The following is a 25,252-nucleotide window of genomic DNA, read 5'->3' as shown; positions in this document are numbered from 1 at the left end:
CAATGTTTATCGAACTGCCTAGGCAGATAGATAGCGGATAGTGTACGAGTAAGGGAGTGGTACTTCCCAGTGTCTCCCACGGCGCATCCCAAGTTATCCCAGGTTGTGGGACGTCACGCTTTTTTAAGTCACTTTACTAGTGTCATATTTGGATCGATATTATTATTATTTTCAGCTGGCCTCACTCGCTCAGCAGGACGCACAAAAACTGTGAGCACACTGCCCCACCGCGTCCTTGCTGAAAATGAGCCCGACACGCTCATCTCTGTCGTCTCCTGACTATCCATCCACACCAACACCCAATCCATGTCTCCCTTTTGGGAAGATTGGCAAGATATTGGAGTCATACAGCAGTGTTGTAAATAGTAGACTAGTACTCCGTACTCATCATTCAGAACTTTAAAGAGGTATCTGATCCCCTGTGTAGCACCAAAATGGCCACTGAAAGGACATAAACGGCTTATCCTTCTTGTTTGCAAGCAGCTTGTTTTGTTTACTGTTTTCCAAGAGTGGCCATGCGGTGGGCCTTCTCTGCCGCCCCGCGACCCAGAAACAGTTGGGAAACCAGCTCTTGATATCTCGGATATTTAGAGAGTCGATAGACGCTAGATAGTTGCCAGATATCTGGGTTTGGGTTTAGTCTAGTCTTCAAAAAACAGAACGAATGTCGTCATAGTCAAGTGTCGTCGACTTATGGAGTTTTGGACGGTCGGCTCAACGTTTGACGCCATAGCATCATAATGGGATGTTGACTCAAATAGTGCCACCCCTTGTGAAAGCCACAAAGTGTTTTAACTTGACTTTACTGACAACTCTGTGCGACGGTCAGCTTGATGATTGCTAGCATCTTTAGAACAACACAATCAGCGATCGAAATTTGTGTTCTTGGACTATGATCGCTTATCGGGCCTTCCTTCAGGCCTCATGTGCAGCCTGATTGTGGAGAGGGAACAGGCTGAGAAGGCGATCGCACTTATTTGAGGAGAATTTTACCCTTTTCTTTGCATGTAGATGAGTGATAATCAGTTGAGTTCAGATAATACGGGACGTGAGAGAGAAAATAACAGAATGAAGACATGGGCTTTCATCAAATATTAAGAAACGACTAAATGGTTGATTGCGTACATATATAGAGCAACGCAGAGTATGTGTCGCTGGATTGAAAAACGACAGACTCATTTCATCTTAGCATTAGTGATATCAATGACTTCTCAAGTGTTGATCTGACTCAAGAAGCATCAACGTAGATCCGTACTGGAGTCGAAAACTCCAGACGCTCAAGCGTACTCGTCAGAAGCGGGTAAAGACAAGGGTCAGTAGAGGAAAAGTCTGTCTTTCGCATCCTGCACTACCCATTGTAAGCCTTCACGGAGATTCTTGCCTGTCATGGCACTGCAGGGCAATATAGTCCATTTATGAGTTTTTATTGAATCCAGGCGAAGCCGCTGGAGAGATGTCAGTAGATGTTCGTAGAGCCCACCAAATATATCAGGACGCGCCAACAACTTACTTCGCGGACTTCATCTTCCGACATGCATCCCTCTACATCTGTCTTGTTCAAGAATATCAGGAGACTTGCTCCCATCAGGCGCTGGAGGGCGTTAGCCAAACCGATGCTCATCAACGAAAAATCCGAAGAGGAGCGGGGAAATTGGCAGCCGTACCTCTTCGAGGAGTAGGCCTGCGAGTTCATCCCGGCAATCGTCAACTCGAAGACGGTCTGTTGCATCTACCACCCAGACAAGTGTGTCGGTCTTCTCAAAGTAGTTTTTCCAGTATGACCGAAGGGTTTTCTGTCCACCGACGTCCCCTGGCGGCAAAAAGTCAATCGAAATTCCTTGCGGAGTTCTGACTACTGGCTTCTCTCACATATGTTCAATCTATATCTGTGTCCGGAGTCAGTTATCAAGATGATTGAGATTGTTAGAGTCGAAATTACCCTTCAAAATCTATTGTTTTGATAATGAAGCCCAGTGTAGGGCTGACAGTTTTGACGTCTTCGTTCATAATCTGCTTCACAATCGTTGTCTTCCCAGCATTATCAAGACCACTAGCATCGATCGTGAGCATCCAGATGGGTCGTTTCTTGGTTGCTGAAAGACTTACAGCATCAAAATTCTCATCTCTTTGTCCTTTAAGCGAGCTTTTCTCAATATTGACAGCATTCTGGCCAAATGTGTCCTCTCGAATCTGTTGCGTTGGCTTAGTTGTAGTTGGATAAAACCCCTACATACAGGCGAAAAATAGAGATTCGGTCAGAATTTAGAGCTAATCCACCAGAGTGATCCAACAATTCTCTATAGTATTTAATTTATGTGGACAATGCTCATTAGTAGCTTACTCCTAAGTCGATTTTACAATACTCTCATTCTTGCTGTGCTTTTGTCAGTGTACAGATTCTTTCTAAGCTTTCTGCTACCCAGAGAAGCCCTATACTCCTTCTCATATCCTACCTCAGGTAGACCTAAGAAGCGACTGTGATAACCTTTAGGCCCAGCAAATGTACCAGGGCCCTCAAATAGTGCGATAAACCCATGTTATTCATAAAGCCACATCGTAATCTGTTAGCGTCTTTAGACGACTGCTTCTTTCACTTCAGTTTTCTATCACTAGTAACTCAGCAGGAAACATCCGTTTTCCTTTTACTTCATATTCACCTCAGCCCGTACTTGCCCTAACTATCGCTTGAGACCTATCTTCCCCCCATGCACCCTGCAAGGTGACTCATGATACTCACATCTTCTGGCCTGGTACATTCTCTTCTAGGTTATCCACACCATTCCTTGATGACTAGCCACCATGGACAGGCAAGCTCATCACGGTCAGCCGAATGCCCCAAGCAGGCGTAGGGCTAATAAATCGAAGACTCATTCCCAGCAAGATCCTGCCTCCCTTGAGTCTGGGTTAAAAGACACAAACAATCTACCCTCCACATTCGTAAAGGCTCGAGCTTTCAGAAAGAGAAGACCGAAACAGACAGAGTCTCCTAAGACTCAGCCTGACAACCACCGTCCGGCTCCTAGTGATTCGAATCCAAATCCAACGGACGGGCAGATCAATGTCCACTCTACAACACGCGACCTCGGAGCATCACAAAATGAGCCAGAGAGAGTGAATAACGCCGAGTCCTCAAAACCCCCTACTTGCATAGATTTGAGAATTCAGGGACCTTCTAATCTAACTTCTGACACCCTGCACCAGAGACAAAGTGCAAAAGACAAAGATAAGGAGGCCTCAGGCAGTTACAGGACACGCGCGCCGTTTGACTGGCGACCTAAGAAATTCCATAGCAGAGCACCAGCTTCCACCCACCTCTCGCACCAGCCTCACACCCCACAGAAAAGATCAAAACTGAAACAAGTCATCAACGCTGATACACCTCAGATATCACTCCCTTCACAAGGAAATACAAATATGGGTGAGTGACACTTGCTTCTTCTTTCTCAATTTGGCCAAAGACCGAGCTTCAGGAAGCTAACTAGCAGTCAGATCAAGTAGGAGACCGTCCAAACAAGACTGACAGCAATGGATCCGACGAAGTCGTCATGATTCGAGGGGCCAATCTCAAAGGTCGCAATCAAAGACAGCTTAGGTGCGGAAGCGCACGTCTGAACAGCGATTCCCGGTATAGGGCTCGTCCAAGAACAACACAGCAGACGCCGAGGCAGGATCCCAATGGGACACCAAACAGACCTGCTGCGGTGGAAAATCACGCTCCCCAGGACGATGTTGGCTGCCAGACCAAAGTTCCGTCCGGTGTGCAAATGACTGCAAACAAGGCTCCATCTCAAGAGGCTCTAGACGAGTTAAAGCGCCTTCAAGAAGAGATTGTTTTGCAAGCCCACCTGAATCGCTACAAAGACCATGAAGACGACACAGCAAATCCAGAGAGCCTTGCGAAGTGCAGGGACGGGCCGGGAACCGATCCAAAATCAGATGTCTACAAGAGCATCGCAAGGTGTAGGCTTGCAGCCAATCCAAATGCAAGTTCTTCCAACCCAAGCTCTATTCCAGAGGATAAGTTCGAAGGGGACGTGGATGATAGATACTTCGTCGATGAAATCAGGTCTCGTGTCCAGAAGGTTTACGCCGCGAAACTTGATGCTCAGCGTGAATCTTATCATAACAGCGTGTCCTTGTACCCAGCCATCGTTGACGGCCAGGTCTTTCTTTCGCGCTACCCAAGTGCGGAGCATGAACGTCTACAGAAAACTCCATCGAATGCTGAGCGCCAGATTGGCAAACAGGACGACAGTCATAAACCAGAGCACTGGTCCAAGGTTAAGTGTGAGGATAGGTGGGAGATGCGTCCTCGTGCTTGCTCTACCTATGAAGGCTTTCGTGATTGGTTCCGTCATTGGCTAGAGATGGAGACAGGAGATAGCTCCAACATTGACATCCACCACCAAGCCTTTTTTGACGGAACCGCGCATATGGATGGGATCAAATCTTTGTACATTCTTGACTTGGGAGACGTCCCAACTCGTTTGGACATGACAAGTGAAGCAACACGTCTCCATTATCATGAAACGGCCGAAGGCTACCGCCACAACCTTGCATTGCATATGAAAGCGGCAGAAGAGGAGGCGAGGGCGCGCAGAAAACAAGCTCGAGATGCCTTCATAGAAGGTCTGAAGGTCTGTTCTCCAAAGGATCCAAATAGTCCTAGAGCAAACGTCTATCTTCGCGGTGTTGAAGACGGTGACATACCAGGACTGCTCATGATCTTGAATTGGTACGGCCAAAAGTCAAATTTGAGTTCAAGCTTAGGAACACTTGACGAACAAGACGTGCATCAGCGAATTGAGGATAGCAGACGTGCGAAATTGCCGTTTATTGTGGCTGCAGAGCGCAGACGCGGACCATCCGCCAACGACACCCCGGAGAAAATCCTCGGATATGCTTTGGCTAGAGATTTCTTGGGGATTCAGACCGCAGGTCGATACACAGCGGAGCTAGAAATTTATATCAAACCGGACCACAAACGCCGAGGCATCGGAAAATGTCTCTTGGACAAACTGATTGAAGTTTGTGACGCTACTTACGTACCAAAAAGGGGCTTCTTCTACGATGCCGGTTGCGATGACAAGACTGGACTTTACCCAGGCGGATCCCGAACTCTCAAACGTCTTCTCTTTACCATCAGCTATTGCGTTCCTGAGAGATCCCAGATCAAGTGGCTCATCGACTGGCTTGAAAGGGATTACCACTTTGAACAGCAAGGCGTGCTCAAGGGGGCTCGAGTCAAGTTCGAGCGATTGTAAGTGAACCCTAACATTGATCACATGATTCCTAGGCTTACCAAAACGCTCTTATAGCCTTGATGTCAGCTACCTTATTCGCAACGCTGGTTATGACGATGGTGATGCATTTCATGCTTGAAGGGGATAAATTTTCCGGAGATTGTGTGGGCGTCTTCTCCTTCTTCTGCATATTGAGCTGTCCTTGCTTCTTCGTCATCTGATCTCAAGGGGATCTGTTTTTGTGTCGCCTTGTGTCTCGTGGGGCTTGGAATCCAGCAAGGTGAGGAGAACAGTGGTAGTTGAGGGAATGGGGATTTCATATCCCAAAGCGATGAACACTCGTCGCTTTCCGTGTCTCACAGCTACACTGCTCTCTCAATACACTGGGTCTCCTAATTGATTAGGGAAAAAAATGTCTCGTTGAGGATTGAAATCTTGTTGGCTTAGAATGTAGGTGGTAAGCTACCTAGATAATAATAGTAAGGGATTAGTTGGGTATACGGACCTTAGTAAGCCAAGGCTGATAAAACAGGCTTTCAGTAGAAAGCCAATCAGAGTTGCAAGACCACTTTGCGGATATTTTTTGCCGCTCTTGATTTTCACCGCCTTCGCAATTCGAACTTTTTTCTTTCCTCTCCGCTCAAGAGAAAGCAGATAGAGCCAGTAGTCCTGGGAGGAAAAACAGGGGTGGTTTGAGTTTCTCTACATCAGTTTCACTTGTTCTGTGTGAAGCCTTACAGTCTAGTACTTTCCGCTTTACACTTCGACGGCCAATCGACGGTCGGTCTACTAAGAAAATGGCTCCCAATTCCGCGATAAAAAAGCGGGCTGCCGCCAAAGACGACGATTTCGTGCTCACACTGTCGGACGACGAGAACGATGTCCTCGAGAACGGTGTTGAGGAAGACGGCGACAATGCCGAGGAAGACACTCTTTCCAGCTCCAGAAAACGCAAGCGAGAGGCGGCGGAGGCGCCGAAAGGCAAGAACAAGAAGCAGAAGCAATCAAAGAAAAGCAAGAAGGGCGAGAGCGCTGCTGGCGCAGTATCTGACGACCAATCCGGCGAGGAGGGCGAGGCTGAGGCTATGGATGCTGGTGAGGACGATGGGGCGTTGGACTCTGAGTTCGAGTTCGACGTTGGCGGCAATGCTAATACCGGTGTGATTGAGGGATTTGACGGGTGGGAAGCGCGGAATGGAGATGGGTCTGCGGATGCGGCCAAGAATGGGAATAAGAAAGCCGTGGACATTGATGATATCATTTCCAGGAGGAAAGCGAAGAAAGACGCCGAGCTGAAAAAGAAGCAGCAGAAGGAGAAAAAGAGGAGGGAGGAGGAGGAGGAGGAGGAGGAGGAGGAGGAGGAGGAGGAGGAGGAGGAGGAGGAGGAGGAGGGAGAGGACAGTGAAAATGAAGATGCCGACTCTGATGGCGGTATGTCTGTGGACTTCCAGGACGACGAATTGCTTGCTGCAGACGGATTTGGTATGGGTGCCGATGGTGCGGACGAGAGCGGCGATGATATGGAGAAAGACTCCAGTGACGGCGACGACTCGGATGAACAGGGCAGCGAGGACGAAGAGGATGATGATGATGACGATGCTGCTTCTGATAACGACTCAGTTGCGACTCCAGTACACCATCCGGATGACGAAGCAGCTTCTGATGATGAATCTGAAGCGGAGAGCGAGGTTGACGCTGAGGAAGCAGAGAAGCGCAAGGCTTTCTTCGCGCCTGAAGAAAAATCTACGGCCGCGTCGACTTCTAATCGGTCATTCCAGGACTTCAATCTATCTCGACCCATCCTCCGTGGTTTGGCATCTGTCAATTTCACCACGCCGACTCCCATCCAGCAAAAGACGATCCCCGTGGCTCTCCTCGGCAAAGACATCGTGGGTAGTGCTGTTACTGGCTCAGGAAAGACTGCTGCGTTCGTTGTTCCCATTCTCGAGCGTCTACTGTTCCGCCCTCGAAAAGTTCCCACCAGTCGTGTTGCTATCCTTATGCCCACTCGTGAATTGGCGGTTCAGTGTTACAATGTAGCTACAAAACTGGCTACTCATACTGATATTACCTTTTGTCAACTTGTCGGTGGTTTCAGTCTCCGCGAGCAGGAGAATATCTTGAAAAAGCGGCCTGATGTGATCATTGCTACTCCTGGCCGTTTTATCGACCACATGCGGAATTCCCCCAGCTTCACTGTCGACACACTGGAGATTTTGGTTCTCGATGAAGCTGATAGAATGTTGGAAGATGGTTTCGCTGACGAACTCAACGAAATCTTAACAACCATTCCCAAGTCGCGGCAAACAATGCTCTTTTCGGCTACAATGACAGACTCCGTCGACAAGCTCATTCGGGTTGGTCTCAACCGTCCGGTTCGCTTGATGGTCGACTCGAAGAAGAATACATCCATGAACCTGACCCAGGAGTTCGTCCGGTTACGGCCAGGAAGGGAGGACAAGCGTTTGGGATATCTCCTTTACCTGTGCAACGAAATCTACACTGGACGGGTTATCGTCTTCTTCCGGCAAAAGCGCGAGGCCCATCGGGTTCGCATTGTCTTTGGGCTATTGGGACTCAAAGCGGCAGAGCTTCATGGTAGCATGAGCCAAGAACAGGTATGTCAACTTATCAGCTAAGATGATTACTTGATGTGGGACTAAACAGTACTATAGCGTATCAAAAGTGTCGAGAACTTCCGAGAAGGCAAGGTAGCCTTCCTGCTTGCTACTGATTTGGCGTCCCGTGGTCTGGATATCAAGGGTGTCGAAACGGTTATCAACTACGAAGCGCCTCAGAACCACGAGATCTACCTGCATCGTGTTGGCCGAACAGCGCGTGCTGGCCGTTCCGGACGCGCATGCACCATTGCAGCTGAGCCGGACCGCAAGATCGTCAAGTCGGCCGTGAAGGCCGGCAAAGCGCAAGGGGCCAAGATTGTCAGCCGCGTCGTTGACCCAGCCGTTGCGGACGAATGGGCCGCTAAAGCCAAGGGCTTGGAAGATGAGATTGAGGAGGTGTTACAGGAGGAGAAGTTGGAGAAGCAGATGGCACAGGCGGAAATGCATCTGACCAAGGGAGAGAATATGATCAAGCACGAAGCCGAGATCATGTCGCGGCCGAAGCGCACATGGTTCGAGACTGAGCGTGACAAGCGTGCGGCGCGCAAATTAGGTGCTACCGAGCTCAACGGACCATCTCAGAAGGATAAAGTAAAGCTGAGCAACAAGGATAAGAAACGGCTTGACGATGCGCGCCAGCGTCACGAGGGGAATATCGGTTGGAAGAAGGGCAAGGCTGACCGAGAGGCTCCCAAGCAGGGTAAGAACAAGGAAAGCAAGAACAAAAGTGACAAGAAGAATAAGATCAAGATGAAGGGAAAGAAATGAGGAGGGGCTACATCAACTGTGTATAGAATTGCATTAGACCCTAATATAGGTTGTGAATATCTCTTCAAGGCCTTTGGTTCAGTGGCCTTTGGTACATCAGTCTTTACGTTTACATAGAGGCCTTATATATCCTCTCAACTACACCTGCCCTCTCACACGATGACTCAGATTGAAGCTATTCCAGACCTCGAATCTTAGGGCAAGACTGTTTCAACCAATCGTTCCACGTCCAGTCGACGGCTACTGGCGGTTAACCACGGTGGAGTATGGCCTCTTGGCCTGAGGCCCACGTAATTGTCTCCGATCATCGGCCCCCGCATGGTAGAACATTCTTCCAGCTTACTCGCACCGACAGCATCAGGAAACATACAATGGCTGGAAGAAAATCAAAACATTCGATCCGCTTCAGGAGTTCAGAACCTTCAACTATCAACACTCGCCGAACACACCTGCAACAATTCATACGCCAACATCAGTGGCCTCAGGACTTTTATATATCTCAGTACCCACTTTGCGAGGCACGCCAGAGTCCCTGTCCAATCAGAGCCACCAGTTAAGAATCCCCGCGTCCGCTGTCGGCCGATCGACGAAAAAATATGTGAAAAGCGGCGAGAGAGCGTCATGACCTATTATTATTGAACGATGGAGATATACTGACTCACTCCTGCTCCAACTCTGTCGTCCACATTTCTCCCTCTACTTAAATCGTTCTCTGGTCATAAATCCTTCGTTCAGTGTCATTCAGGCACATTTTATCTACCAATTGTCTGGTCCTCCCTTTCCTCCTCCTGGCCACAATATCCTCAAGTGACTTTCTCTACCTTCTTCCCCCACCCCCGCTGCGGACACCGCACGATACCGCCATCATGCCTATGTATGTCTTCTGCCCCTGGATCTCTGTTGTTTACTCCAACTCCTCAAATGACGATTCGTATTTAAGCTTATTTTACTGACTCATTTTGATAGGCTTAAAGACCCCTCGAAAAAATACAAGCCCTTCAAGCCTCTGCATCTCCCTAACCGCCAATGGCCCGATAAGGTTATCGACAAGCCGCCCCGCTGGCTGGCTACTGATCTGAGAGATGGCAACCAGAGTCTGCCTGATCCGATGGTGAGAATCTCGTTCAATTTTTCTGGACGCCTCTGACGTATAGATGTATATAGGATGGTGATCAGAAGTTCCGGTTCTTCAAGATGCTCGTCGACATCGGTTACAAGGAAATCGAAGTATCATTCCCCTCAGCATCGCAAACGGACTTTGATTTCACTCGACGCCTGGTAGAGACACCTGGCGTCGTTCCCGACGACGTCTGGCTCCAGGTTCTGTCTCCTTGCAGAGAAGAACTCATCCGTCGCACTGTCGATTCCCTCAAAGGCGCAAAGAAGGCTATCCTCCACATCTACCTGGCTACCAGCCCGTGTTTCCGCCGAATAGTTTTCGGTACCTCCCGCGAACAGAGTCTTGAGATCGCCGTAAGATGCGCAAAGTACGCCCGCTCGATAACCAAGGACGATCCAGAGATGGCTGGTACCCAGTGGCAGTTCGAGTTCTCTCCCGAAACCTTCTCGGACACCGAGCCTGAGTTTGCAGTCCAGATTTGCGAGGCCGTCAAGGCTGCTTGGGGCCCTACCGAAGAAAACCCCATAATTTTCAATCTGCCAGCAACAGTGGAGATGGCGACGCCAAACATATTCGCAGACCAGGTTGAGTATTTCTGCCGCAACATGACGGAGAGAGAAAAGTTTGTCGTCTCTGTCCATCCCCACAACGATCGTGGCTGTGCTGTTGCAGCCGCCGAGCTGGCTCAGATGGCGGGTGCTCAGCGCGTCGAAGGTACTCTTTTCGGAAATGGTGAGAGAACTGGTAACGTCGATCTGGTCACTCTTGCCCTCAATCTCTACACACAGGGTGTCAGCCCTCAAGTTGACTTCTCGGACATCAACTCGGTCATCAAGGTGGTGGAAGAGAGCAACAAGATTCCTGTGAACGAAAGATGGCCCTACGGCGGTCAGCTGGTTGTCTGCGCGTTCAGCGGCAGTCACCAAGACGCTATCAAGAAGGGATTCAAGCTGCGTGAAAGTGCCAACGCCACCGACGACGACGAGTGGGTCATCCCGTATCTCCCTTTGGATCCTCAGGACATCGGACGAAACTACGAGGCTGTCATCCGTGTCAACTCCCAGAGCGGCAAGGGTGGTGCCGCCTGGGTCATCCTGCGCAGCCTGGAGCTGGATCTCCCGCGCGCTCTGCAGGTCGAATTCAGCAAGGTTGTTCAGAAGAAGACCGAAGCCGTCAACCGGGAGCTGCGGCCCAAGGAAATCGTCGATCTCTTCGAGGAAGCATACCACCTCAAGTCGAACCCTCGCTTCAACCTGGTCGACTACAACATCACAACCGACCGGTCACAGTCGCCGGCACCCCCGGAGCCGGGCAAGGCTCTCAACACCAAGAACCTCAAGCGTCGCTTCACCGGTATCATCGAGATCGACAACATCCAACACGCTATCACTGGCGTTGGCCCTGGTGCCATCTCGTCTCTGGCAAATGCTCTGTCAACTCTTGGTATCGACCTCGATGTTATCGACTACAAGGAGCACTCAATTGGTCTCGGTAGAGACGTGAAGGCCGCCACATACCTCCAGTGCACTGCGGCAGGCAGCAAAGAGCAAGTCTGGGGTGTTGGTATCCACCAGGACGTGGTACAAGCCAGTTTGATCGCCCTCCTCAGCGCAGCCTCCTCGGTACGTTTTTTTATCACCCCTGTTCCCCCTTCAAAAGTGTCAGGATCTCTAATAGTTTGTTCATACAGTTCCTGACAAGCCGTGCCGGCTCCCCTGCCCCATTCCGCCCTCAACGCTCCAACACCCTCACAGACGAGGATCTGCAAGCCCTCGAGCAGCTCGGCAGCTCCAACGTCGCGGCTATCACAGCTGCGAAGCTCACAACCAACGGCAGTGCCAAGCCCAAAGTTGATCTGGACGCGCTGACCGCCCAGGCGAACAGCCAGTAATCTCCTGTGGGTTCTACGTATCTTCGAAGCTTTTTATCCGTCTCGATCGGTGGTCCCCACATTTCAAAAGAGGTGGCAGTAGCGAAGGGGGAAAAGAAACTAGAGACTAAAAGCAAGGCCATTCAAAGTATAATTCAATTGTACAGATTGAACATAATCTCTCTGATTCGGTTTTGGTGTTGGTGAACCAGTTTTATGATACTGTAAGGATGCATTCTGTATATCAAGTACTACAAATCTCAGCCTTCGTGTTGGCAATTCAGCATGTACAGCAACTCTCCATGGAGTATTATCATCTTATTATACGTAGAAGCGACGTCCTTCAGCTAAAAGACTATATGGACTATATACAATGCGGCATTTATGTCAAATGTAGACAGACACAAGCAATGCGAGGCAAGCGTGGTCTAATATCTTTCGAGAATCCGCGCACGGGCAAAGCGAGCAACAATATTTTGGCATAAAAGGCGCGCATATGGGTGGGTATGTATGTACATAACATGACTCATCGTTCATCATGAAAGCTGGGTTAGGCAGAAATGTAAAGTATTGAATAGTTCTTCACATGCAAAGAATCAGAAACTGTAAAGAGCAAAGGGTGATGGTCAGAGTCAAGAACATGCAAGGCAGGCGGCAATGCAAAATGTAGGACGATAGATCAGCATAAGAACAAAATGACAGAGGTGACAGGTCGGGGAATAATTAATCACGGAATCCGACATGCAGTAGAGATATTCACTGATCGACGTGGAAATCTCACGACATTTTCAGTATCTGTTACTGCTTTCAGTCAAGGTGGTTTCTCGTAGCATTGCCCAGAGTCCGATTGCTGGCACTATGACCGTATGCGTCATCACCCCCAAGCGCCGATTGATACATCAGAGCTTCCTGCGGCCAGTCTCCCAGTTTGTCTTCTGAGATCCGGTCCGACGAGTTAGGTCGAGCGGATGTTGGGGCGGTGCCAATTGGGAGGCTGCTGGTTCTCGGCGGCTGTTGGGTGGGAATGGAGCCTTGTCCGCGGACATCGCGGTAGGGAAGAGTTTCACCGACAGCGCCTGCACCGGTGTGTTCATCCACGGGTGCAGAGCTCGTCGCATTGGCGAAATCGCCAAAATTGAAACCAAGGTCAGGGTGAGCAATGCCTGCCGAGTGACTTTCATTGTTCGAAGACCGCATTGGTGGGACAGGCTCCCCTATCTGAGGAAGAGACGGCTGCATGTCTGGAAGAGGTGGCGCAGGCATTTCACCTCCCTCTCCTTCATGTACGTCATGGTAAGGGGGCACCATTGATGCTTCCGGTTGCTCCACAAGCACCGGAGCTGGAGAACGAGGAACAGTAGCTGAATCAGCGTCCGGTACGAGAGTGGACCGACGCAGGCTGTTGCCCATGAGGCTACCGGGTTTCGAGCCTTTACTAGAACGATGTTGAGGAGCTTCTGCAAAGAGGCTCATTGATCCCTCCATATCACGAATACTGAACTGTGCGATCGTGCGCAATTTGCGGGTTACCCATGATGCCAGCACCTTTCCTCTCTGCTTCTCGCCCAAACGAGACCGAGGGAAGTCTCCGTGAGACACGAACGCCACTATGTCAGCTATGACTTGATGTTCACCGAGGATGGCGTCCACGATCACGGGGACAAGGGATGCCAAATATGCTTTTCTTGTCACCTCGACGACAACCACTATCAAACCACCGGCCTGGAAGACACAACTAAATTGCGAGCGTTAGCACAAGACCAATTCCAATAGCATGGTGGAATCGCTTGATCTCTTACCATCCTCCAGGCACAATGTTGCGATGACACTTCTCCACAGAGTTCTCGATGTCCATGGGGAAATGATTTAATCCATTGACCTCGAATGTTTCGCCAATTCCGCCAAGGACAAAGAGCACCTGCATCTCGACAGATTGACCAGATGGACCGATGGGCCGAGTGACTGTATGAAGGAAACCCAGGTCACCGGTGCGCACATAGGCAACGTTAGGATCTCCGTCCACGATCCGGCCGTTGAATCGCTCAGCATCAAATTCGTTCCTGGATCCATAAAACGCCTTGGCGCAGGCGTCTGATTGAATCCATATCTCGCCATATTCGCCGACATGTGACAAGGTACAGGTTTCCGGATTCACAATAGCTACTTGGGTGTTTACCGGAACCATCCCTGAATCCTGGACAAGCAGCGCCGTCGGATCTGTGTCTGCATCGACGGGACAAACAAGCCCTTGGCGGAGAGAACGAAGGTCAAGCCACAGTTCAATCGGTTCGATGCACATATATGATCGAGTGACGACCATAGGGTTGAGCACGTGCGAGTATACTATGTTGATTGCGGTGCGGTCTAAACTCGCAGATGCGAAATGAAGGCGCACCTTTTGGTCTGTCAAAGTATGAGTTTGAGAACAATCGGACGGGGGAGAAGAGCCGCAGAGCTTACAGATATCAGTTCGTGGCCGACCCTCTGCGGAAATCATCAAGTTCTTCATTTCTTGAAGCTGGAAACCTTTCGCAGGCATGACGCTCATAGCGTAGTCCAGCATCTGGCTAGTGGCATATGTATCCTTGATCTTATAACGAGACAAGGCGACGAACAATGTCATGGGGTTTTGCGCAAAATCAACAGGCGATACAAGATAGGTAGGAGCCCCTAATAACCGGTTAATAGGAAAGGACTTTGCAGCCAAACCAGCGCGCGTCTCTTACCAACGTAGATGCCCATTAAGACCGTATGAAGAAATCCAAGACCTAATGTGCTGCGAACGCTGCCTAGGACTGGTCTGGAGCTAGTCATCTGGCATGTCTCTTTCTGAACTTTACACATTCCCAAGATGGTGTCGTGGCCAATTTGTACAGAGATTCTCCTCTGGTCCGGTGTCCAATAAGTCCAAACTAGAGCTGGCTGGTCTGCTCGTAACCAAGTTTCTTTGACAGTAAAGCCAAGATCTCGGCATCCGTGAGACTGCTTCGATGGCTTGCTGGTATTGTAGATAGCAGGCACACCAATCCTGAGGACCTGCGCAGACTGTTTGATATGCTGGGAAACGATCTTTTGTCGCATGACGTGGTCAACGTCGCTATTGACGATGATTGCTTTGATTTTGAAATCATTGATCACATGGAGAAATGCAGGGGCGTCTTCTGCCAGCCGGTTCTGGTCGATTGGAGCAATGGGAACGACAACGGCACCCAGACAGAAGCAGGCATGCACGGCGTAGACATAATCCTCGGAGTGCGTGTACATCAGGATAAGATGATCTCCAGGTCGAACTTTGACCTTGTTTTTCAAGTACATCGCTACAGCGGCGACTTTCAAGTCAAATTTCTTCCAGGTGATACCTTTGCCTTCTTTTCCACGGCCGTCGATTGAGCAGTAAGCAAGCTCCTCTGCCTGGCGGGAGACACGCCATTGGAGAAGGTCCACAATCGTTGCGAAGTTGTTCAAAGGCGTGGAGGTGCGATCATCCATCACGACATCGCGGTAATCGACACCCGAGTACTGCTTTTCTTGCATCGCAAGCATCTCTTGCCGTGTCGCCGAAGCCAAGGGAGACCATATTCCTCCAACAGGGTCGACACCAACCGGGAGGTTCATGACCGATCGTTCAATACCGAACTTCACATGCACACAGGGCAGAGTTCCGGCATCGAATTCTCTGCGACAGAGCATATTACCGATCTCCCGCCGTCCATTCTTAGTGACACGAGGAAGTGTGTTCGGCGCCGTGAGAAGCACACAATAGACTCGCAAGTGATGCTCTTGATATAAGACTTCCATACATCTTTCCGCCAGAGATTCGAGGAGCACAGAATCCAGTTGCCGAGGTGGACCACCCGAAGTCGTTGGTGCGGTCGATGCCGCATATGACTCTAAAACAACGATCGGAAGGTGCTCATCATTGACAAACACATCAAAGGCAGTGCAGTCATGTATCTTGGGCAAGTTCTTGAGAATACTGACAATCATGTGTTGGACGAAGAAGTAGCGATGTTCAACAATCTCCTGCCCATGCTCGACCCATTCTACCTTCTGTCGGAGGCGGTCTTCGTAGAGACCTAGTACAAAGATTTTCCCCTCAATCACACAGCCAAGGAGACCAGTCCGTAGGAACTCTGGTTCCACCAGCACAGGGGTGGGGTTGCCCTCTTCAAACTTATAAGGCCGTGCGTGGAAGATTGCTTCCGTATGCTTGGGCAATGCCCAGAAACCGCCAGAAAGAGATGGTGAGTCAACCCATATCTCACCGATCACATTGGGCGTGCATAACAAATTGGTCTCCGGGTCAACAACGGCAAGGGTCGCATCGGGAATCGGGTAGCCGAAAGAGCCAACTCGCACAGCATTTGGCATGGTCGCTGCGTACTTCCGAGCGTCCTCGCCCATGGCCAAAACCACAACCTCATTGCTCTTCAAGGCCTCTTTATCGAGAAGTACTTCGCCCAGCTCGTTCCTGTTCTGCTCTTTTGGAGCAGGAGCAGAAGCACGTGCACCGCCACCCAGAAGGCTGCTACCGAAACCACTGTTGTTTTCGGACTTTCTTTCCTCCTTTTTGGCTTCTGAAGCTTCTGAACGCTCGGCCGGATCCATCTCATGAGTCAGAGGGCAGCCCAAACGCTCTTCTCCTCCCAACCAGTCCCGAACACTGATCACCATACCGCCATGTTCGGGCAAACATAACATTGGGGCAACAATTTCCCGAGCTCTGGGGTTTCTCATGGGCCGCAGCCATCTGTCAGCCAGAATTTCATGAAACTCAGCGTCGACAGTCAACGTATCAATAAGACAAAGCTTCACATTTTCGAAGTTAGGCTCAGAGTTTTTCTTGAAGTGACGCGTGGCCATTGGATCTTGCTGGTAGTTGTACGCCGTGATCTTAAGCCCAGGGTAATCCGCAGCCATGAGTGTGGCCCTATACTTAGTGACCAAATGAGCGTACAAGCCTGGAGTTTCGACCGCCCGATCCTCAAGCCAGACGGTGGTATGGCCACCATACACAGTAAGAAGGACACCAAGAATCATTCCAATGCCTTGTCTTGGATCGAGATAGCTGATCAAGGTCTCTCCGTGCGGACGGACACTTTTACCTGAGGCAGGAACAGTTGCAATTATAGCGCCAAGACAAGCCATTTGATGCATGATTGTCCGGTGGCTCATGACTACACCGCGCATGTCCCCAGTAGGAGCGCGTGAGAACTCAATGTAAGCCAAGTCGGGAACCACAAGGGCCGGAATATCATCTTTTCTCTTTGGGTGGTAGCTTCCGAACTCATTGGTCTTCCACCATTCTACCCCTCTGGGCCAGTTCAGCTTCTGCGTCGTTATATCCCTCTGGAAACTCTTGAGATTGTTCTCAGTTGTTAAAGCAAGATGCGCTTGAGTGGAGGTGAGAACCAGGTTGAGACTCTGGTAGTCTTCGAGATTATTGATGGGTACAGCAACGACCCCAGCAATGAAGCATCCCATAAGGGCAACAGCAAACTCGATGATCTCTGAATCACGGTAAATCAGAGCCACACGGTCACCACGGTACAAATTACTCTTGTCACGAACGACTTGAGCGACTTTTTCCGCGCGACTGGCAAGTTTCTCCCAGGTGATGGAAGCGATTTCCTTGCCTTTCTGGTCTAGGACCCAGTACGCGGGCTGCTTGGGATGTACTCTAGCGCGATGCCGAAGTACTGCAGGGATGTTATCGAAATTGGACATTAGAGTGTTCTTGTCATGCGGGTCGTGTACCGCAAAAGGTATATCGCGAGGCTCGAGGGGAAGCAGATGGTTGATAGTCGCCCCGTGAGGTAATTCGGAAGCAGGAATTAACGGCGGCGCCATATTTGCCGTTGGAGAAAACGTGTCCGATTGAGAGTAGCGATGGAATCCACCGCCATAGCTGTCTCTATAGTCACCCTGCTGCTGGCCCGCAAAGTCGGAGAAGTATGCTTGCTGGGAATCGAGCATCGTGGATTGTCGCGTGACCGCGCCGGGTGTCATGTCGTAAGCTCCGGCAGATTCATCCACATGCTCGGAAGCTCCAGGGTTAAAGGCATAGTTCTGGCTCAAAAGTGTTGCGGTTCGGGAGTCCTCCTGCGCGATTGGAGGCGCTTGCGGCTTCGGAAGGAAAAGGGAATCGTATGAAGTAGAGGAGGGCATCCGCTCAGGGGGCTGTAATGCCATGCTATCTCTATTGTATTGAAAAGCACTATCATCTTGGATAGAGCCCTGTGTGCCCATACTCACTCGCCGGTCGTATCCGAAGCTTCCGTTACCAGGTATGTTATTCTGTGCAAAGGATTGCGAAGATGCATTTCGGCTCGCGGAGTCCGCCGTAGGGGGCCGAACACTGAGAATGGTCGGTGGAGCAATGTTTGAGCTGCTTATTGGCGACGACGGACTTTCTGAAGACGCGTTGATCTCAAGCGGCTTGTTAGGACCAAGAAATTGCGAAAGGAGTAGCGTGCGCCGTTTCTGGTAACTTTAGAGAGTTAGTCCTCAGTGCGAAGGATCAGTCACTGGCAATTCCTATCGCCTCATGTCTCATTGTAATTGACGATCATAGCATTCATCCGAAGAGAGTCGCTTACCCTTTCTCCGTGATATCCCCCTCCTAATCACCAATTAGCGCATTAGCCACAAATTATGATACGATACAGTCAATCTAGAACAACTTCCATGACGGAGGAAACAACTAATATTATTGATTACACACCTCGAGTTCTCTATCAAGCTCCCGCAAAGCGGCCTGGAGCTCGGGATTCTCCTCCGCCATGATCACAGAAGCGCTTGGTAAGAGCAGATTACGACGTCTCTCATTCGGGTGCGCATATGACGAGATGCGGGATGTCGTTCATATCTTCTTCACAAAGCAGTCAAGTTTCCAACACGAGGGGTCAAGGTGTAGCCGACCGGAACTCTTTCACCAGATCTTATAGGGGGCCCCTTGCAAAGATGATGATAATGCAGCAGAGCGGAGGACCAGTTGTGGCAGGTTGTATCAACTTGGCGTGTTCTCTCCTCCCTTCTCCGCGGTTTGGTTAGCCACAACGTCACCTGCCGTGGGTGCTAGGGCCAAGCGCACACAGCACACTAACCAATGATCAGGCTTGCCAATTTGCACCGCCACAAATGAGAGGGGAATTGCTGCCCATCCTTGAATGCTTAGATTGAGATGCGTGTGTTGATGTGGATCACGAACGATAAGAGAGAAATGGATTCAGACATTGGTGTATCATGTCTGCGTATACTCCTTGTCAAAGTTCAACTCCTATCAAAATCCTGATGGCAGGTTTTCACCTGTATCGTAGTAATTGTCTTCACCGACTAATTTTGTCCTCGAAATGAACAAACCTACGTAGGCAAGGTACAGCGAGGAATGTACCTTACGGGATACTGTCTGAACGGACGACGCATCAATATTGTCGAAAATAAAGACTGAATGACGGATCCCAATTGCAGCGATTTGTCTCCATATTCTACGCCGATGCTCAACTTTGAATACAAGGGCCGATAACCGCAAGAGATCCTCCATGACGAGGATTGTACCACCAATTGGAGGGCGTTGGGTTACGGAGTATCATATCACTCGCTCAGCGGCGATGAAGAGTCACCCCAGTCGTGCAATATGACCATCCAAGCAGTGTAGATAAATGGACCGCAAAACCCCACACATACTGGAGGCACTGTTATTCAAAGACCATTGCCTCCGTAGACATTGCATACAGTAGGTACACTTGCTTACCTTAGTAGTAGTATGGCAATGAAGACGACTAGTCCTAATATGGATTAAATCGGCGGGAGCGACATAACTGTTATCACATGACCCCGGCTGGATGATTGGCGCCGGCCCTGCCCTAACCCACCCACAGTGCTAAGCGAGGCGCACCTCGATTTTCCTTGTTGCGAACGAACCTTTTCAGCGGACCGACTGCTATCGACGACATTGAAGGTTCACCCAACGACACCGTCCGTCACCTTCACGAATCCCTCCCTCGACAACAGGTGCATACGGCGTCACAATGTCTGATCACGGGGAAGTCGAGGTCGAAAACCCCTCTGGGGCTTTCCAGGCTCTGCCTAAGGACGCTCTTGCCGAGATGGGCACCGTCAAGCTGTTCAACAAGTGGAGCTACGAGGATGTTGAGATCCGGGATATCTCTTTGACGTAGGTGTTTTATTCCAGAATCCCTGCGACTCAGAAGTGCTGCGAAAGGAAATTTTATTTGGTCGGGTTGGGGTTCAATTTCGGTGGGAGACATTGGACTCGTACAAGAATGGAAATATCCTCGCACACAAGGCTGGGAATAGAAGCATTGGACAGTACTGGGGTTGACAGATGCAAATTTGCTGACTCGGCTTCACAAATACAGCGACTACATCCAGATTCGCAACCCCGTCTACATCCCTCACACTGCCGGCCGTTATGCCGCTAAGCGTTTCCGCAAGGCTCAGTGCCCCATCATTGAGCGCCTGACCAACTCTCTCATGATGAACGGTCGCAACAACGGCAAGAAGCTCATGGCTGTCCGCATCGTTGCCCACGCTTTCGAGATCGTACGTGCAATTCTCCGCGAGAACCTGGAACTCAGCCAGACAATGTCTGCCAGGGACAAACTACTGATACTGTCTCTACTTTCACAGATCCACATTATGACCGACCAGAACCCCCTCCAGGTCGCTGTTGATGCTATTGTCAACTGCGGTCCTCGTGAAGACAGCACTCGTATCGGTTCCGCTGGTACCGTCCGTCGTCAGGCCGTCGATGTTTCTCCTCTCCGCCGTGTCAACCAGGCCATCGCTCTCCTGACCATCGGTGCTCGTGAGGCCTCTTTCCGTAACATCAAGAGCATTGCCGAGTGCCTCGCTGAAGAGCTCATCAACGCTGCCAAGGGAAGCTCCAACTCTTACGCCATCAAGAAGAAGGACGAGCTCGAGCGTGTTGCCAAGAGCAACCGGTAAAGGGGTAATGATTGGGCGTGTTCTCCGTTTGTTCCTGGTTTTATGTTTACTGGAGTGGACGGGGTTTCATTAAGGATTCAGTCGATTTGCATGAATCTGCGCGACTGTACATACCTCAAGACAGTCACGGAGGGAGTGAGATCCAAAAAAATCAATGAAATCGGACGGCTTTCTTCTTTAGTAGTTGGAGTGCGATTATGAAAACATCCAGGCATAATAGGTTGATTACTCTTTTCTTCCTTAGAAACCTCATCTCTAGTCTAATTTTCCCGACTCCCTGAGTGCTTAGCACTTTAGGAGAAACTGGTGGGCAGTACTTTTACCTGTCGGCTAGATCCATAGTCGATTTTCGCCATTTAATTCATATCGTCTCACTGGACAGAAATAGTTAAGGCTGTAGAGTTAATCTGTAGGCTGCGGTGCGGAGGTTGACCGCTTATCGAAACTTTTTTTTTCTAGAGGTAAGTTTCGGAGCTTTCAACTTATCAAACCCCCAACCACCATCACCGCTTCTCTAACCTGCATCGCTCGAATTATCAGGCAATAATTCGAGGTCATGGTAAAACGGAAGTTGGGGGCCTTGGAAAAGGTCGAAGCTGACCTGTAAGTTACATGTCTCGTCCCAATCTACAACTTTCGAAACCTGAGGGAAGTTTCAGTTCGCCGCTAACAACTCTCTGTCTGACTTACCAGGCCGAATCTACAGCATAAAATTCGCAGAGATCCAAAGTGAGTTGCTCGCGCGCGATATTCTGGTATTCTTATGGATTTCATAGGCCGTTAACATGAGCGCGCGGTGTCCAGGTCGTATATCGAGGACTTTCGGGCCCAGCACTACCAATATGAGAGTCATCGAGAAATTTTCATGGCAGCGCCAACGGCTGCCACTGATACCGGAATCATTTCGTTGCGAGAATTGATTGATTTTATCGCTCATGTTGCCGATTGCTATCCAACTATAACGAATGATTTTCCCCAGCAGCTCATTGATATCCTTACCCAGCACCATCTGGTTCTGGAACCCGAACTGCGTGAAAAAATTGTCGGAAGCTTAGTGCTACTTCGAAAGAAGGAATTGCTTGATTCTGCGACGTAAGTGGGCTTGAATAACGTCGTACTTACTGGAAAATGATGTATTAATCCAGCTGTTTCGTATATAGGCTGCTACAGACATTGTTCCCTATTCTGATCACAACACCAAGCAAAACTCTTCGAGCCCTGATTTTTCAAAAGATTCTCATGGACCTGCGCTCATCGAACGCCAAAACAACGAATCACAAGCTTAATCGGACTATGCAGACCGTCCTGTTCAACTTGGTTACGTCCGACCGCACCTCGTCCAAAGGCTTGTGGGCAATCAAGCTTACACGCGAACTATGGAAACGGCAGATCTGGACCGATGCTAAGGCTGTTGAAGTCATGAAGGAGGCTTGTCTGTCAGAAAATGAGAAAGTCATAGTTGGTGGTGTTCGTTTCTTCTTGGGCGGCGACAAGGAACGAGAGGAGATGGAAGACGAGAGCAGTGATGAGGAGACCATCGACCTCGGAAGAGTGAAGCATCAGGTTGGGATTAACAAGAAGACCCGAAAGAAGTCCCGCGCGGTCGAGAAGGCAAAAGCCATAGTCAAGAAGCGAGAACGCAAGAAGAACCAACCGCATCCTCTGAACTTTTCTGCCCTTCATCTTCTGCACGATCCCCAAGGATTCGCCGAGGCATTATTCGCGAAACACCTCCAGAACACGAAGTCGAACTTGAATTTGGAGCAGAAGCTCCTGGTTCTACAACTTGTCTCTCGTCTCGTCGGGTTGCACAGACTGCATATTATGCATCTCTACTCTTACTTTCAGAAATATCTCACACCACGTCAGGCCTCCGTGACATCGTTCCTTGCTTCCCTTGCCCAAGCATCACATGACTTAGTTCCGCCTGATGTCCTGGAGCCTCTCGTGCAGAAGATCGCAAATGAGTTTGTGTCTGAAGCAGCAGCGTCGGAGGTGGCTACTGCTGGTCTCAACGCCATTCGTGAGATTTGCGCCCGACAGCCGTTAGCGATGAACGAAACCTTGTTGCAGGATCTCGTCATGTACAGGAAGAGTAAAGACAAGGGTGTGGTGATGGCTGCCAGAGGATTACTTAGTCTGTACAGAGATGTCGGCGCGGATATGCTCAAGAGACGGGACCGCGGTAAGGAGGCTTCTCTGAGCTTGCGGGCTGGAGAGAAGAAGGAGCGTCGCTTCGGTGAGCAACAGACTGGCGAGATCGAAGGTCTTGAGCTGCTGGAGAAGTGGAAGGAGGAAGAGCGCCGAAAACGGAGAATCGAGAAGGGTCTGCCTTCTGATGCCGAAGATGATGAGGACGATGAGGCAGAAGACGATGCGGCCTGGGATAAGTGGAACATTGAAGACGACGAGGATAGCGACGATTCCGGTGGATGGATTGATGTGCAGAGCGATGCGGAAATCGAGCTGAGCGACTCAGATGATGACGAATCCCCGCCTTCGAAGAAGGCCAAGCAAGGCGAAGAGGAAGAGGACAAGGCCAAGTCCGAGCCTGCGAATCCCGAGACAAAGAAGACGAATCTCGCGACGACTCGAATTCTCACGCCGGCCGACCTGGCCAAACTCGCAGAGCTCCGCAGCGAGGCGGCCGTCAATTCTTTACTTCCAAAGAGACTCCGCTCTGATCAGAAGAATGGGCCTTCCCGTCATGCGGATGATCCATTGACAGCCGCAGAGATTGAAGGTCTGGCAGCTCTGTCTGCCGGCAAAGCAACGCGCGAAGAGCGCATCGCTCATGCTAAGGAAGGCAAGGATCGGTCCGAGTATAAGAGTGTGACCGCACGGCGCAAGGAGCGCAAGGAAGCGCAGGGAAAGAGTACTACCAACAAGGAGAAGGCGCGCCGAAAGAATCTCTTCATGACTCTAGGAAAAGCGAAGAGCAAGGGCAAGAGAAGTCTTGTGGAAACCCGAAACGTCTTGCGTGCTCACCAGCAACGGCAAAAGCGTGGTGGAAGGAGAGGAAACGCTGGATCTTAGTATATATAGGATAACGTCGAGGAGAGAACTTAGAACGGCCGAAAAGTTTAGATACCAATGTTTAATCTACTATGTCAGACTTGAAGTGTTTCGATGTGGGTTATACGGATTCAAGAGATGCTTCCGCAAAACCATACCCTTGTCATTTCTCTTTCTTTTCCTTGGGTAGACGAAGTACATCTCTTGAATATCAGCTTTTGGCAATCTCTATGCATGCCCAGAGTATCTATTCCAGTCTAAAGGTCAATGGACAAGCCTAGCCAACCCTGAGCCCTATTGGGATATATTGACCTATGGCAAAACCAGAACGACACGTGACATAGATGCGGCGCGTCACCGCGTCGCGTTCTTCCCACCAATAGAAATGGTAAATCCAGCCATCCCAATTTCCTGCCGTAATTCATTCCGCATACTCTCTTCATCCATACATGCCAGTCATGCCTTGTTCTTCCCTAAACCTCTTCGAAATCTCTCGCTGATTTCTCTGACAAACAACATACTTCTATTGGTCACTGTAGCTCTACAGTGCAACATTGATTGCAGAAACTCTCCGCTCCACTGCTTTGTACTGGATTCTCCAGATCAATCACCACCATATTCCAATCAAGATGTCTCTTGCGCAGAACAGCAACTTAGACTCCAAGCGCAGACGATTCCAACCGTCTATTACGACTTTCTTCTCTCCAGCCGTGTCCGACTCGAATGGCACAGACGCTGCATGCGACCCCCATCTTTCTCACAACCACTATGCCGCCGCTACCAATTCTCCCACCCCCATTCTCCCTGCCAAAATCCAATCCTCTCTCCTCTCGGTCGGCATGCGCGTCCGAAAATCAGTCGCTGAAGGTTACAAGACGAAGGGTGTGAAGATGTTCGATGCACCTACCAGTACCATCACTCTCTCCGCAAAGCATGAACATTCCACCGGTAGAGGCTGTCCTACCGTCCGCGGGGAACTTGCTCCTTTCTGCGGCCTCTCCAAATCATGCGACTACACTATTCAACCTCACTCTAATCCAGTCTATCGACTGTCTGAGACAAGGGACCATAACGTTGACATCGTTACCGACGATGGCGATGCGTTCTCGCTTCCTCCCAGCAGTCAAGAGTCCGTTTACTCGGCCAACAATGGCCAGAAACGATCCTATGACCCTGATGATGCGGATGAATACGCCAGTGACTTTGAACACAATGTGTTTGTAACTACAGACACCGTACCCGGTCGAACCATCCTCTGTCCGAGTCTGGGGCGCCAACGGCGGCGATTCGTTGCATTACAAAACCAAGCCATTCAACAGGGGACTATGCAAGTCGATGACTTCGAGGAGCCAGTGTTTCTTCGTAGGCGGGAAGAGGTTGATACCGATTACTTGCCTGGTCGAATAGGTAGTTGTGAGGTTGAAATGGGAGGGGCATGAGAGATTTAATGCCTGTTAACACTGAGCTGGTTTCAGTGATATATTCAGGAGTTTGCGGCAGTGGCTGTCGAAGTTCTTCCCTAGTCTTCTTTCATTTCTCTGTATATGTTTATTCACACATTTCACACATTTGCCCTTATCGCATTTTTTGTTTTCGCCTGTCTCTGATGTGATTCTACAAGGCAATGGATGTACAAATACCCTAT

General features: G+C 50.0%; 7 protein-coding genes across 7 annotated transcripts; 5 read left to right on the top strand and 2 right to left on the bottom strand.

Moving 5' to 3' along the window:
• Positions 1 to 1,313: 1,313 nt before the first annotated feature.
• ALT_7786 (ADP-ribosylation factor-like protein 2) lies at positions 1,314 to 2,165 on the bottom strand (the record flags this gene model as incomplete). The annotated part of the gene is made up of 6 exons (XM_033562314.2): positions 1,314 to 1,445; positions 1,511 to 1,591; positions 1,665 to 1,810; positions 1,870 to 1,886; positions 1,940 to 2,050; positions 2,107 to 2,165. 6 exons carry the CDS (start codon positions 2,163 to 2,165, stop codon positions 1,314 to 1,316), a joined length of 546 nt encoding a protein of 181 aa, XP_033418205.1.
• A 1,249-nt stretch (positions 2,166 to 3,414) lies between these two features.
• ALT_7785 (GNAT family N-acetyltransferase) lies at positions 3,415 to 5,382 on the top strand (the record flags this gene model as incomplete). Its single annotated transcript, XM_033562315.2, has 3 exons — positions 3,415 to 3,418; positions 3,490 to 5,260; positions 5,319 to 5,382. 3 exons carry the CDS (start codon positions 3,415 to 3,417, stop codon positions 5,380 to 5,382), a joined length of 1,839 nt encoding a protein of 612 aa, XP_033418206.2.
• Positions 5,383 to 6,040: 658 nt separating this feature from the next.
• On the top strand, positions 6,041 to 8,632 carry drs1 (putative ATP-dependent RNA helicase DRS1; the record flags this gene model as incomplete). Its single annotated transcript, XM_033562316.2, has 2 exons — positions 6,041 to 7,861; positions 7,919 to 8,632. 2 exons carry the CDS (start codon positions 6,041 to 6,043, stop codon positions 8,630 to 8,632), a joined length of 2,535 nt encoding a protein of 844 aa, XP_033418207.2.
• An 866-nt stretch (positions 8,633 to 9,498) lies between these two features.
• Positions 9,499 to 11,643, top strand: ALT_7783 (2-isopropylmalate synthase; the record flags this gene model as incomplete). Its single annotated transcript, XM_033562317.1, has 4 exons — positions 9,499 to 9,506; positions 9,599 to 9,743; positions 9,797 to 11,374; positions 11,443 to 11,643. The coding sequence occupies 4 exons, from the start codon at positions 9,499 to 9,501 to the stop codon at positions 11,641 to 11,643; spliced, it is 1,932 nt and encodes a 643-aa protein (XP_033418208.1).
• A 786-nt stretch (positions 11,644 to 12,429) lies between these two features.
• Positions 12,430 to 18,406, bottom strand: ALT_7782 (putative AMP binding domain protein; the record flags this gene model as incomplete). Its single annotated transcript, XM_033562318.2, has 6 exons — positions 12,430 to 13,357; positions 13,422 to 14,025; positions 14,083 to 14,292; positions 14,349 to 18,112; positions 18,222 to 18,244; positions 18,347 to 18,406. 6 exons carry the CDS (start codon positions 18,404 to 18,406, stop codon positions 12,430 to 12,432), a joined length of 5,589 nt encoding a protein of 1,862 aa, XP_033418209.1.
• A 1,246-nt stretch (positions 18,407 to 19,652) lies between these two features.
• Positions 19,653 to 23,628, top strand: ALT_7781 (protein sda1; the record flags this gene model as incomplete). Its single annotated transcript, XM_089600325.1, has 5 exons — positions 19,653 to 19,798; positions 20,004 to 20,588; positions 21,286 to 21,321; positions 21,397 to 21,684; positions 21,753 to 23,628. The coding sequence occupies 5 exons, from the start codon at positions 19,653 to 19,655 to the stop codon at positions 23,626 to 23,628; spliced, it is 2,931 nt and encodes a 976-aa protein (XP_089455218.1).
• A 608-nt stretch (positions 23,629 to 24,236) lies between these two features.
• On the top strand, positions 24,237 to 25,046 carry ALT_7780 (uncharacterized protein; the record flags this gene model as incomplete). Its single annotated transcript, XM_033562321.1, has 1 exon — positions 24,237 to 25,046. The coding sequence occupies one exon, from the start codon at positions 24,237 to 24,239 to the stop codon at positions 25,044 to 25,046; it is 810 nt and encodes a 269-aa protein (XP_033418212.1).
• Positions 25,047 to 25,252: the final 206 nt, after the last annotated feature.

The sequence above is a fragment of the Aspergillus lentulus genome, assembly GCF_001445615.1.
Source record: "Aspergillus lentulus DNA, contig: Alt16, strain: IFM 54703, whole genome shotgun sequence".
Taxonomy (NCBI): Eukaryota; Fungi; Ascomycota; class Eurotiomycetes; order Eurotiales; family Aspergillaceae; genus Aspergillus; species Aspergillus lentulus.
This window is presented reverse-complemented; position numbering and strand designations above follow the sequence as displayed.